Source organism: Vidua macroura, chromosome 30, assembly GCF_024509145.1.
Source record: "Vidua macroura isolate BioBank_ID:100142 chromosome 30, ASM2450914v1, whole genome shotgun sequence".
Classification (NCBI taxonomy): domain Eukaryota; kingdom Metazoa; phylum Chordata; class Aves; order Passeriformes; family Viduidae; genus Vidua; species Vidua macroura.
In genome coordinates, this window is record NC_071600.1 from 1,884,785 (window position 1) to 1,898,827 (window position 14,043).

Consider the following 14,043-nt stretch of genomic DNA (forward strand, 5'->3'; position numbering starts at 1 on the left):
TGCTGCCAAGGGCCACTTCTCCCTCTCCCTTCGCTCTGCCCATCAGTGCTGAGCTGTTGCTGCTGCCTGGGCTTTTGCTGCTGCCTGCTCTGAAGCCAATCCCGGCAGGATGGGCACTGCTGCCCCAGTGGAGGTACAGTGCCATTCCAGGGAGGGGGGCACCCTGCTTGGGCAGGCTGCAGCCATGTGGGAATGGATGGTGTGGGACAGCAAGCCCACCGTGAGATTGTGCTGCCTCTTGCAGATGGCCAGAGACACCGTGGAGGAGATGGAAGTGGACATGGTGCGGGATAGGGAAGAAATGATGGAGGTGGACACGGAAGAGACTGCCGAGGACATGGAAGTCGACGTGGAGGACAACATCGAGGAGATGGACATTGATGTGGAGGACAAGATGGAGGAGATGGAAGTCGATGAGAAGGATGAGGAGGAGCCCATGGTCCTTGGATGAAGATGGAGCCCCAGAAGCAAGAGAGGCAGATGCTTCCCACGCCCAGCCCACAGGCAGAGTGTGTCCCCTGACGCCAGGCTGGGGCTGGGCTGGATGGCCCCGCTCAGGGACACGGTGCCCGCAGGGGGCCCTGGATTGTGGTGGCACAAGCAGCAGCCCCGGCCTGCCCTGCGCTTGCCTGGGGCCATGCCAGCCCTGCCAGCCCTGTCCCAGCCCCTGGGGCCCAGCTGCCAGCCCACCTGGGCCACTGCTGGCAGCAGAGTCCAGCGCTGCTGCGGCCTTTCTTCAAAGACCGATGGAGATGAGGGCCACAGATATCACCCCTCTGTAAATATGTTCTGAAGTTTAGAGGTTTTCTGTAAATATGTTTGGAAGTTTGTTACTGTATAGGCACCCATGTAAATATGTTAGGAAGTTTGTTAGTCTGTAAGGACCCATGTAAATATGTTCTGTAGATTGTTGTTGTTCTAAGGATTGTTGCAATGAAACATGTTCTGTAAATCCTAAGTTTTGCCAATCTTTGGGGAAAAAATACTGTTTCTTTTTAAAATCTCAGTTCTCTGCAATTCCTTTGGGCACAAGCGGTGTTTGCACAGTTGTGGTTTCCACTTGTTCTGGGTTGCCGGGGCTGGAGGTCCCTGGGGGGGCCGGGCCGGCACCCACTGTGCGGCGGCTGCTGCTGCTGCCAGAGCCGGGGGGGACTCGGGGACAGGGAACGGACACGGGGGGACAGCAAAGGGATGGGGCTGCAGGGATGTTGGAGCTCGGGCCAGCGCCAGCACAGAGCTTCAGCCCGCAGTTAACCCAGAGGGAAAGGCTGGGGAAAGGCTCCATTTCAGCCTTTCTTTACTTGTTGCTGTGAAGGGACTGAAATTAAAGAACAGGCAGGGCCCGACCCCTTTTCCTTTGGGACAAGCCCCATGACTGGGGCTGTGAGGGGCCATGAGGATCTGTGGGGGTCCATGAGGGGCCATGAGGAGCTGTGAGGGGCCATGAGGATCTGTGGGGGTCCATGAGGGGCCATGAAGAGCTGTGAGGGGTTTGTGAGGGGCCGTGAGGGGCTGTGAGGAGCTGTGGGAGGCCAAGCACCTCATGGAACCAAGGATCCATTGTGGCACAGCAAGGCCTTGTGGAACCAAAGGGACCATGGTGACACTGTGGAACCTCATGGTACCACAGGTCCAGTGTTACACAACAGCCACAGCAGGACGCAGAACCAAGGAGATCACTGTGACACACACAGCCTCATGGAATCAGGGCATCCAAGTTACACTACTGAACCTAATGGAACCAAGGGTCCCTTGTGACACTGTGGAACCAAGGAGACTGCTATTGGCAATACGAAAGCTTATGGAACCAAAAGTCCATTGTGACACTGTGGGGCCTCATGGAACTATGGAGACCATTATGACACTTCAGGACCCAGTGGAACCAAGGGGCTGTTGTGACACTGCAGGGCCTTGTATAACCAAGGGGTCATTGTAGCACGGCAGGGCCTCATGGAATCAAGGGGATCACAGTGACACTGTGGGGCTCTATAAGGGGTTGTGGGGCTCCACGAGACCACAGGGCCATTCTGACTGTGGAACCAAGGACACCATTGTTACACTACGGGGCACCATGGAACGAAGGAGGCCATTGGGAACCAGCGGGGGAACCCACTGAGACCATTGTGACACTTCAAGGGCCATTGTGGAACTGCAGGGCCTCGTGGAACCAATGAGACCATTGTGACATGGCCCGGCCTCATGGGAGCAAGGGCCATTGTGACACTGTGGGGCCTTGTAGAACTGAGGGGCCCTTGTGACCCTGTGTGGCACCATGGAACCAAGGAGAGCACTGTGACACTGCAGGGCTCCGTGGAACCAAGGACTCGTGTAACAGTGAGGAGCCCAATGGAACCAAGGGGCCATTCCGTACCTCAGGGCTTCACGGAACCAAGGTGCCATTGAGACACTGCGGAACCAAAAGAGACCATTGTGACACTGCGGGGCTCCATGGAACCAGTGAGACCATCCTGACACTCCGAGTCCCCATGGAACCAAGGGGCCATTGTGACACCACAGGGCCTCACAGAACCAAGGCAACCACTGTGACACTGCAAGGCCTCATGGGGACAAGGGGCCATTGTGACACTGCGGGTCCCCATGGAAGCAAGGGGCCAGTGTAACACATCCAGGCCAGGTGGAACCAAGGGGCCATTGTGATCCTGGGGAACCCAATAGAACCAAGGGGCCATTTTGAGACTCTGCGACCTCATGGAACCAATGGGCATTGTGGCATTGCTCATTCCCATGGAAACAAGGATTTCATTTTGACACTGCAAGGCCTCATGGAAGCAAGGGGCCATTGTGCCACTGTGGGGCCAGGGAGACCATTGTGATATCACTGGGCCTCATGGAAATAAAAATCTGCTGTGATCCTACAGGGCCTTATGGAACCAAGGGGCCATTGTGATGCTGCAGGGGTCTAAGGATCCAAGAACATGGAACAGGTCTGGCTGGCTGGGCCTCCTGGAGGCCGCCTGACTGGTCCAGCTGGCCTTGGCATGTTGAGGGTCGCTTTTCATCAGCCCTTGAAACCCTGGAGTTCCATGCTTTCCTTCCTCTGGGAAAGAATTGTCCTTTTCCTCCAGGGGTTCATGGCTGATATTGGGATTCCTCCTCCAAATTTGATTATATGCAAGGATTATTCCCATGTGAAACCTGCCAGGACAGACAGCTCTGGCTGATCTTGGCCTCTTGGGGGTCACCTCTCACCTGCCTTCAAAGCACTGGGGGCCTGGGCTTTTCTTCCCATGGAAGAAACTATCTTTCACATCCAGGCATCCATGGCCAAAATTTATAATCCACCTCCAAAATTCCTTATATCCATGGATAGCTCCCAGATAAAACCTGCAAGGACTGTTCAGGTTCCCTTGGTTTTCTGGGGGCCAGCTCTCATCTGTCTTTCAAACACTGGGGCTCTGTACTTTCCTTCCTACGGAAAAGAACTGTCCTTCTCATCCAGATGCCCATAGACAAAAGTGGGGTCTGGCCTCCCAAATTCTGTCTGTCCAAGGATTCTTCCCTGACAACAGGTCTGGCTGCCTTGGCCAGCTTGAGGCCACCTCTAAACAGCCTTTGAAACACTGGGGCTCCACCCTTTCCATCCTATGGAGAACTGTCATTCCAGGCCAGGAACCCACGGCAGAAATGGAATTCCACCCCCAAAATTCCCCATATATCCAAAGGTTGCTTTCAGACAAAAGCTGCAAGGATGGACAGGTCTGGCTTGCCTTGGATTCTGGTGACTGCTTCTCATGTGCATTCAAAACCCTGGGGTTCTGTGGTTTCCTTCCTGTAAAAAAGAACTGTCCCTCTTGTCCAGGTACTCTTGGTCTCTGGCATTTGACCACTATAGAGGGACACAGGAGCTCTGTGCTTAGTGGGGTGGAGAGTGAGGACAGCAGAGGAGAGCCCTGCGAGGGACTGAAGGGTGGTTTCAGAGGTTGTGGATCCTTTTGACATAGTAGAGAACAGCCAGAAGAAGAAAAGATTAATGTAAAGGGGGATGAGGACAGCCTGCAGGGACAGAGGCGCAGGGCAGGGACACCGTAGGACAGCCTGGGCTGCAGAGGGCACAGGCATGTGCAGCAGCTGCAAGGCCCTGACAGAGCCAACCTGTGCAGCACTTTGGCCATGGCTGCTGGCCCTGGGCCTGAGGCCACCAGGGGACAAGTGACCCTTGCAGCCCTGGGGCCTCAGTGCCTCCTTGTCCCTGCTCAGCAGCCTGGCAGGGGCCGCCCCATGGTCCTGCCCTTGGCACTGCACATCCCCACATGCCAGTGCCCATCCCGGGAAGAGCCCTGAGCAATGAGGGAGGGACAGGATCTGCCTTGCCAGGGGCTGGGGCTCAGGCCTTGGCCCTTTGTATTCCTGAAACACATCCAGGTTTGCTCAGCACCAGAGACACCTTTCCCTTGCTTGGCCCCACCTGTCATCACTGCCTCCACTGTTCTGCTGTACCTGGAACCTGGGGACACTTTCTCACTCGTGTCTCTCAGTGGGACCCATTAAAAGTCAAAGAAACTTTGGAGTTGGATTCTGACTTGGAGTTCTGGAGAGGTTTCTGCAGCTGCCTCTCAGGGCCTGATGTTCAGGGCCTGAGCACAAAGCCCCAGAGGCTCATTCAAGTCCTTGTGCTGTGTCTGTGCTGCTGAGCTGGGCCAGGCTCCTGGCACAGAGGGTGATGCTGGTAAGCAAGCAGAGCTTCAAAAGCACATTTCTCTGGATGAGCAGCTCTTCTCCCAGCCCAGCAGGGCTGGGGCACTGCCTGCAGCCAGCGCGGGCACAGCCCAGAGGCACAGAGAGAGGAGAGGCAGCCTGGGCTGGGAGGGTGACTGAGCCCTCGCTGCAGCAGAAATCTTCACAGGGTTTGAATGAATAATTCTGTGCCTCTAGGAAAGTTAAAATTCCATTCCTGGAGGGATCTCCTAAGGCTGGGCCATCTCACAGTTTCCATGGTCTTTTACAAGGGCTCTCCCAGTTCCTCTGGTGCAGAGGAGGTGGCCATAGGGCAGACAGGGCAGTACCTGCAGGCAGTAAGGGCAGGCAGCAGCAGTGAGAACGAGGTTAAAGGTAGGCTGGGGTGGGAGGACAGGAGAGTCCCCATCAGGGGAGAAATCTGCACAGCCCCTGGACACGGTGAGTCTCTGGCTGCAGAGCAATGCAGGTGAGTTCCTGGAAGTGTCTCTGACAATGCCAGCACTGACAGGACCTGTCAGGGTGGCTCTCCTGGATGTCCTGGTGTGGAGCAGAACAAGCTCCAGAGCGGGGCTTCCCTGCTGCCCCCTCAGAGGCACAGGACAGGTCCCTGCCCAGGCAGAGCTGCCCCGGGGCCGTGGGCTGGGGATGGGCTCTGTGAGCCCTGGCAGGGAGCAGAGCTGGGCACAGGGAGACACTTCTGGCAGGAACAGCTCCCCTCAGCAGAGACACGGGCAGGGAGGGACAGGGAGCTGCTGCCACAAATGCTGGGCAGGGGGATCTGGCACCTCCCTGCTGTCCCTGTGGCTCTGACACCTTCCCCCTGCAGCTCCTCCCCAGGATCCTTTCCCATCCTAAGGAAAGCTCCTGCCCTCATCCCACAGGGGCTCGGCTGTGCATTGCCCCTGCAGCAGCCAGAGCCCAGGCAAGGAAGGACAAGCCCCTGATTTCCATCAGTCTCAGTGTCCCTCCTCCCCTGGCAGGAGCAGTGTGACATTTCAATGCCATGCCCAGGTGCCTGTGCTGTCCTTGTTGCCACCATTGTGTTTTCTGAGGCAGTGCCAGGGTTTGGGGGTGGCAGGTGCCCGTCCAGGCAGGGACCCTTTGGATGCTGCTGTGGAGATGTGTCTGTGTGAGCAGAGTGCCCAGGTGCCCTCAGGGGCCATTCAGCTGATTCCCTGGGTGTCCTGCAGGGCTGCAGGTGCCCTCCAGAAGGGCACAGCTCTCCCCTGCTGTCTCTGGGCTGCCTGGGATCCCCATGGAGCAGACAGCTCAGTGGTAGGGCCAGGGAAATGCTGCTGGGCAGCTGCACCTGAGCAGCTGCAATGATCCCTCTGTGCACCAGCCTGGCAGGAGACAGCTGAGATCCCAGTGAGGCACCCTGAGAGAAGGCGAGGGCTCTGTCCATCTGCTCTCTGAGCCCAGAGCCCTCTGCTCTCAGCACTGCCCTGGTTCTCTCTAGGGGAACTCCTCTGGCTGCCTCTCCTTCAGCTCAAAGCTGCCAGCAAGGGGCAGCTGAGAACAGCCCTGATGGCCAGAGCTGCTCCCTTGTCCCTGCACTGAGAGACCATCCCTGTGCCTCTCACACCCACATGATTTCACCTGCAGTGCATTAGAAATGTCAGGGATTTCAAACACCCACAGCCACTCCTAACTGTGGCAGCTGCAGCTGGATGAACAAATAAAAGGAACTCCCTCAGCTCAGTTCTTCAGATGGGCAAATTGCAAACAGCAGAGCTGAAAATCTTTTTGGTGTTTCACAAGTCCATTTAATTGGAGATCAGCCAGCACTCTCAGTTGCCTCTCACTACACAAGAAGAAGGAATCATCCTGAGCCCATTTGTGAGTCCCTGCTCTCAGTGCCTGCAAAACCCAGAGCTCAGGTGAGGGGAATGCAGAGAAGTGATCCTGAAAAGAGCAACCCTGAAAGCTGAATTGCCATAAGATATGCAATATATTTTCCTTATAGAAATGTGGCCTGACTCAGCCCTGTATTTTTCTCCACAGCAGAAATCCATTTCCTGAGGCAGCAAATGTCCACCAGCAGCTCCATCAGCCACTTCCTCCTGCTGGCACTGGCAGAGACGCGGCAGCTGCAGCTCCTGCACTTCTGCCTCTTGCTGGGCATCTCCCTGGCTGCCCTCCTGGGCAACGGCCTCATCATCAGCGCCGTAGCCTGCGGCCACCACCTGCACACGCCCATGTTCTTCTTCCTGCTCAACCTGGCCCTCAGCGACCTGGGCTCCATCTGCACCACTGTCCCCAAAGCCATGCACAATTCCCTCTGGGACACCAGCACCATCTCCTACACTGGATGTGCTGCACAGCTCTTTTTCTTTATGTTCTTTATCTCAGCAGAGTTTTCCCTCCTGACCATCATGTGCTACGACCGCTACGTGTCCATCTGCAAACCCCTGCACTACGGGACCCTCCTGGGCAGCAGAGCTTGTGCCCACATGGCAGCAGCTGCCTGGGCCAGTGCCTTTCTCAATGCTCTCATGCACACAGCCAATACATTTTCCCTGCCCCTCTGCCATGGCAATGCCCTGGGCCAGTTCTTCTGTGAAATTCCACAGATCCTCAAACTCTCCTGCTCCAAATCCAACCTCAGGGAACTGGGGCTTCTTGCTGTTAGTGTGTGCTCAGCATTTGGCTGCTTTGTGTTCATTGTTTTCTCCTATGTGCAGATCTTCAGGGCTGTGCTGAGGATCCCCTCTGAGCAGGGACAGCACAAAGCCTTTTCCACCTGCCTCCCTCACCTGGCTGTGGTCTCTCTGTTTATCAGCACTGGGGCATTTACCTACCTGAAGCCCTCCTCCATCTCCTCCCCATCCCTGGATCTGTCAGTGTCAGTTCTGTACTCGGTGGTGCCTCCAGCCCTGAACCCCCTCATCTACAGCCTGAGGAACCAGGAGCTCAAGGCTACAGTGAGGAGACTGATGACTGGATGCTTTCAGGGACATTAAACTGTTTGCCAGTTTCTGCAAATAACTTAGAATAAAACTCATCTTTGATACTTCTACTTGGTTTCATTTTGGAGGTTCTTCTTCCTTTGTTTTAGGTTTTTCAGATTGTCCACAAAGAAGTATTATTGTTCCATTTCTCATTTTGTTTCTCTCCACGTTCCCTGTGGCCACAGACTGTGTAAATGAGGGGATGCATTCTTGGTGGCTTTAAAGGAACTAAAAGATCTCCCAGCAAAGTTTTCTGCAGAGATGCCCTTTTGTTGGCTTCTCTGGGGCTGCAGCAGCAATGTCTGTGTGCAGAGCTGGGGGCAGATCAGTGCTGGCACAGCAGCTGTGGTCCTGCTGGCCACACCATTCCTGATCCAGGCCAGGAGCCATTGGCCTTCTTGGCCACCTGGGCACACGGCTGGCTCATGTCCAGCCTGCTGTCCATCAGTCCCTGCAGGTCCCTTTCTGCCTGGCTGCTCTCCAGCCCCTCTGTCCCCAGCCTGGAGCGCTGCAGGGGTTGTTGTGGCCAAAGTGCAGGACCTGGCACTTGGACTTGTTAAACCTGACCTTGTTGGATTTGGGCCCTGGATCCAGCCTGTCCAGGGCCCTGTGCAGAGCCCTCCTACCTTCCGGCAGATCAACACTCACATCCAGCTTGGTGTCATCTGCAAAGTTGTCCTTGGTTACATGGGGCCCCTCAGTGTCACAATGTCCCTTTGGTTACACCAGGCCCTGCACTGTCACACTGGTCTCCTTGCTTCCATGGGGCCCCAAAATGTGACAATGGACTCCTTGGTTCCATGGGGCTTCACAGTGTCACAATGTTCTCGTTGGTGCCCCAGTTTCACAGTGGCCCCTTGGTTCCATGGGGCCCCAGGGTGTCACAAAGGCCCCATGGTCACATGAGGTCCCACACTGTCACAATGCTCTCTGGGGTTCCACAAGTCCCCTCAGTGTCACAATGGACTCCTTGTTTCCACAAGGCCACACACTGTCACAACGGCCTTCCAGATTCCTTGAGGCCCCAGAGTGTCACAGTGGCCCCTTGGTTACACAAGGTCCTGCAGTGTCACAATGTCCCCTTGGTTCCGTGAGGCCCCGCAGTGTCAGAATGGCCCCTTGGTTCCACTGGGCCCTGGACTCTCCCAATGCTCTCCTTGGTTTCGCAGTGTCCAAATGGTGAAACCCCTGGGTTCCACCAGGCCCCGCAGTGTCACAATGGCCTCTGTGGTTCCACGAGGCCCCAGTGTCACGGGGAACTCCCTGGTTCCATTTGGCCCCAGAGCAGCACAATGGAGCCCTGGTTCTATGGGGCTGCACAGTGTCACTCTGGTCCTCTCAGTTCCACGAGGCCCCGCAGTGTCACAATGGCCCCAGAGTGTCCCAATCATCACAGAATGACAGAATCAAACAGGCTGGAAAAGACCTTGGAGATCATCAAGTCCAATCAATGCCCTAATACCGCCTTGTCACCCAGACATGCCACTAAGTGCCACTGCAGAGGGACAGTGACTCTGCCACCTCCCCCCTGGCCTGCCCATTCCAATGCCCACTCACCCTTTCTGTGAAGAACTTCTTCCTCTTGTCCAGCCTCAACCTCCCCTGGTGCAGCTCAAGGCTGTGTCTTCTTGTCCTGCCCTCCAGCAGATCCACACTCACACCCAGCTTGGTGTCATCTGCAAATTTGGTGATGGTGGGCTCGATCCCCTCAGCCAGATCATCAGTGAAGATGTGAAACAGGACTGGGCCCAGCACAGATCCCTGGGGGAGAGCAGCAGGGACTGGACACCAGCTGGATGCAGCACCATCCCCACCACTCTCTGGGCCCAGCCTCCAGCCAGCTCTTCCATCTCCCAGCCAGGAGGGAACCTGCCCAAGCTGTGGGCTGCAGCTTTTCCAGGGAATGCTGTCAGAGACAGTGTCAAAGGCTTTGCTGAAGTGCAGATGGACACATCCACAGCCTTTCCCACATCCACAGCTGGGTCACCTGGCTATAAAAGAAGATCAGCGTGCTCAGGCAGGACCTGCCCCTCTTAAATCCACGCTGGCTGGCTCTGACCCCTCGGCCATCCTGTGGCTGCCCTGTGATGGCTCTCAAGGTGATCTGTTCCAGAACCTTGCCAGGCACCGAGGTCAGGCTGACAGGCCTGGAGTTCCCCAGATCCTCCTTCCAGCCCTTCTTGGGGATGGGCTCACACTGGCACCTCCAGTGCTCTGGCACCTCCCTGCTGAGCCAGGACTGATGGGAAATGATGGAGAGCAGCTTGGGGAGCTCATCCACCAGCTCCCTCGTCCCCCTAGGATGGATCCCATCCCATCCCATACACCTGTGAGCATCTGAGTGGCTCAGCAGGTCACCAGCTGCTTCCTCCTGGATTACAGGGGCTGTTCTGCTCCCTGTGCCCATCTGCCAGCTCAGGAGAACTCTTGTCCTGAGGATAACCTGTCCATATATTGAAAATTGAGACAAACAAGATGTGAAGTACCTCAGCCTTTTCTTTATCTGTAGTTGCTCTATTCTCCACTGCTTTCAAGAATGAGTAGAGGTTGTACTTCACCCTCTTTTTGCTATATATTTTTTTATAAAAATGATTTCTATTATTATTCCAGAAGCTGCCAGGTTAAGAACTAATTGAGATTTCACCTCATTCCTTTTTTTTCTTCATGACCTTACAACATCCTTACACACTTCCAGAGTTGCCAGTCCTTTTTTCCCTTCATTTCCCACAAAAGCTCCATGGGCAGTCAGGACAGTCATTTCCATCACCACGTCATCTTTTGCCACACTGGGACAGGCTGCTCCTTCCCCCTTAAGATTACATTCTTGAAACGTGTCCATCCTTCCTGTACCCATTTGTTTTTATGGGATGTTTCCCTTTAAAAAAATCAGTACCTGATTTGCTACTCCCCAAATCAGCATCCTAAATAGGCCAAAGTCTGCCCTTCCTAATTCCTGTGTGGACATTTTCTGCTGCCCCTCCTTCTTTCACAGAATACTGAAAACTCGATTATTTCATGGTCACTGTGCCCCAGGCAGCCTCTGACCCCCACATCTGCCACCAGCCCTTCTCTGTTTGTGAGCAGCAGGAGACAGAGCTTTCCTTGGGAGTGGAGCGTTACCAAAAATTCAGTAAAACAGAAAACTCCTTCACACCAATGCAGCATTAAGAAGCAGCATTCTTTATTCAGCCGGATTCACGGGGGATAGCTCCTCCCAAAGCCGAGCATGCTGAGTGCAGGAAAGTTTCTGTTCATATTCTGTATTTTGCACACTTATTCATTGATTGTCCTGGACTAAACATACATCTGATAATCATTTCCCCAAAATCATTAACATATTTCCCCTCCCCTTTACCCATGCTCTCTTCTGTCCTGGGGGTCTCTCTGGTGGTCCCTGGTGGTCGTGGACCCCAATGTTCCCGTGGGCCTGGCTGAGCTGGCAGGGCACTGAGGCTGGTGAACTTCCAGCTCCCCTTCTCACACAATGGGCATTGTGTGGTTTCCATAGTCCTGGGGTTTTGGAGAACAAGCTCCAGGTGTGAGATCACCTGCTGGAGACAATTTATCATCTGGTGAATTGAGGTCACAGACCAGGCTGTGACATCCCAGAGTTGTCTGTGACATCAGAGACCAGCTGTGTGACATTAGAGAATGGGCTGTGACATCCCAGAGGGGCTGTGTGACATCCCAGGAGGGCTGTGTGAGGTCACTGGGTTGGTCACTCCGCCCCAGCTCCCCCTCACAGTTTCTCCCAACAACTCCAATGCTGTTCATGCCCAGCGGGGTCCCTGTCCCCCGCTATCCCCCCCGGTCCACCTGGAGCCACAGCCTCCACCAAAGGATGTTCCACAGGATCCACCCCAGAGCCTGACACGGGGAAATGGGGCCAGGGCTGTGTGACCAGGACATCAAGGACGTGGATTATCCAGGTCCCTGTGGCCTGGGTTGGGTTCCCCAGGGCAGGAAAGATGTCTGGCAGCTGGAGCAGGCTTAGGGAAGGGCCTCCAAGGTGGGGCTGGAGCCCTTGGGCTGTGAGCAGAGGCTGAGGGAGCTGGGCTTGTCCAGCCTGGAGCAGGGAAGGCTGAGGAGCTCCTCATCCCAGCCTGGCAGTGCCAGCGAGGAGGGGATGGAGAACACAGAGCCAGGCTCTTCCCCGGGGGCCTGGTGGGAGAAAACCCTAAAGCAGCCTGACCTCCCTTCTCCATCCACCACTGACAATGTTGCAAATCAGGAATTGTTTGAGCTGTTTTGCCTCCACTCCAGGACCAGCATCCTGATACACGAACTTAATTGTGTTTATATCTATCACAGAACCACGTTTGTCTAAAATTAATTTTAGTATAGAAATTACTTGTGGATGCTGGACTCACCAGACACTGCTGGGACGTTGCACGTAGCTCAGGGAAGAGCGTGATTGTTATTAAATTGTGTCCTGTTCTACCATGGTCTGTTGGCCCTGAAGAGAAACTTTCTGTGCCTCTGAGTCTCACCAGTTCCTGACCCCCAAAGGACACAAACCTGATGAGTTGTGGTTCCCACTCCAGTGGTGGCACTTGGAGCTCCCTCCATCCCCAGAGCAGAGCTGCCTTGTCCCAGAAAGTCCCTGGCAATGCAGGGATGAAGGAAACAGGACAGGCTGTGGGGACCAGGGGCAGGGCACGGCCAGGGATTTGGGGTGGTTGTGAGCCCAGGGCAGGACCCGGCCCTTGGCCTTGGTGAACCTCATCGCATTGTCCTGGGCCCATGGCTCCAGCCTGTCCAGATCCCTCTGCAGAGCTTCCTGCCCTCCAGCACAGCCACACTCCCACCCAGCCTGGGCTCACCTGGAACTGCCTGAGGGTGCCCTCGATGGCTCAACCAGATCAGCAATAAAGAGATTTCACTGACCTGGCCCCAATCCTGAGCCCTGGGGACACCCCTGGATGTGACTCCATTCCTCAGCTGCTCTGAGTGCCAGGGCTTGGATGAGGGAAATGCTGGGGAGGGGGTGGGGACTAAGTGTTGTTGATTGTCAGCCATGAAGTGTTTTGATTTTCACATCTATTCAGACTGCATTAGAAGGTGCTGGGGATCAATATCAATTGGACATTGCTGATATCAATCCATAAACAGGAAAAGAACAATTCTGTCTGCATTGTTTTCTGTATAGTATACTCACTTTGAATACACTTCTGAATTCGGTCTAATTAACCCCAGAAGAATGGAAGACCTGAATTATTCCTATAGGCTTTCTTGTTTGGATGTTTTGAAGAAATCTTTATGACCATTTCCCACTGAAGTCCTGAACTGAAGAGCTCAAGAAAGAAGAGGCCTCTGGAGTAGTAAAATTTATCAGCAACCTCCAAGGGGCTGAGGATCCATCCCCATCAGAGCAGCAATGAGCAGAAATGGGCAGAGCTTTGTGGCTGCCCCAGCTCTGGGATGGGCCCTGGGCCTGGAGCAGGAGCAGCTCTGGAGGGCCCCAAGGCCGGGGCTCTTGTGCTGGCCTGGGCAGATGGGATGGCAGCAGGGGCTGCAGAGCTCTCAGCAGCTGAGGCCGAGGGGAGCAGGGCAGCCAGGGAGCCTCCTTGTGCCTTGGGCAAGCCCCTTCCCCCATGGCTGGGGCTGAGTCCTGGCTGAGCTGCAGCTGCTGCTGTGCCCTTGGCAGGGGCTGAGGCCGTGGGGCCAGTGGCCAGAGCAGCCTGGCCTGAGCAGAGCTGTGGGGCCAGAGCCGGCTGGGCTGTGCTGGGGAGAGGCCCTTGGTGCTGCACAGAGCTCAGGGCAGCTGGCAGAGCTTGCAGGGAGCTGGGCTGGGCTGCGAGAGCCTGGCCCAGAAACCATCAGTGTCCATCTCAGCCTGGCTGAGCGTGCAGGGGCAGGACTCAGCCCAGGCCTTGTGGGGCAGGGCCAGCGCCTGTGCAAGGCATTGAAAACAGGCAAGTGCCCGAGAGAGGAGGCTGCTCTGTGCCCTTGGGGGCATGGACACAGCAGGGAGGGGGCCCAGGACATTTGTCAGCGCCAGCCTCTGTCCCCAGCCCTTGGCAGCCCTGGCTGCTGAGCCCAGCTTTGGCCTGGGCTGAGTTTGGCTGTGGCCCAGCTCCATCCTGCTGCGGGGCTCAGGGCCTGTTCCCGGCCATGGCCAGCCCTGGCCGGCCTCTCTGCTGGCCCAGAGGCCGGCAGAGCCCGGGGCAGGGCTGTCTGTGCAGCCCCACAGGTGCCCCGGGCTGGGCAGGAGCTGGCAGAGGCTGCCCAGCAGGGAGGCCATGGGGCACAGAGCCCCAAGGCTGCCGTGGGCACCACGGCACAGGGGCCGTTCCCAGCCGCAATGCTCCTGTCCTGGGCTGGGCCTGCACAGGGGCTGTGGCACCATGGCTGGGCCAGCACAGGGCCACCAAGGGGCCACGCAGCCGCTGCC

General features: G+C 55.9%; 1 protein-coding gene and 2 pseudogenes across 1 annotated transcript; 2 read left to right on the forward strand and 1 right to left on the reverse strand.

Annotated features, from left to right (window-relative positions):
• Positions 1-14,043, reverse strand: part of LOC128820668 (uncharacterized) — a 1,438,581-nt pseudogene that overhangs the window by 1,305,854 nt on the left and 118,684 nt on the right.
• Positions 1-14,043, forward strand: part of LOC128820667 (uncharacterized) — a 2,212,279-nt pseudogene that overhangs the window by 766,366 nt on the left and 1,431,870 nt on the right.
• LOC128820768 (uncharacterized) lies at positions 7-459 on the forward strand. The gene is made up of 2 exons (XM_054001601.1): positions 7-133; positions 245-459. The coding sequence occupies exons 1-2, from the start codon at positions 110-112 to the stop codon at positions 449-451; spliced, it is 231 nt and encodes a 76-aa protein (XP_053857576.1). The 5' UTR covers positions 7-109; the 3' UTR covers positions 452-459.

What these genes read in the sequence shown, in the direction of transcription:
- LOC128820768 (XM_054001601.1), top strand. Translation starts at nt 110, where the DNA reads ATGGGCACTGCTGCCCCAGTGGAG. An exon ending in GCACTGCTGCCCCAGTGGAG is followed by an intron (nt 134 to 244) that starts GTACAGTGCCAT and finishes TGCCTCTTGCAG; the next exon opens with ATGGCCAGAGACACCGTGGA.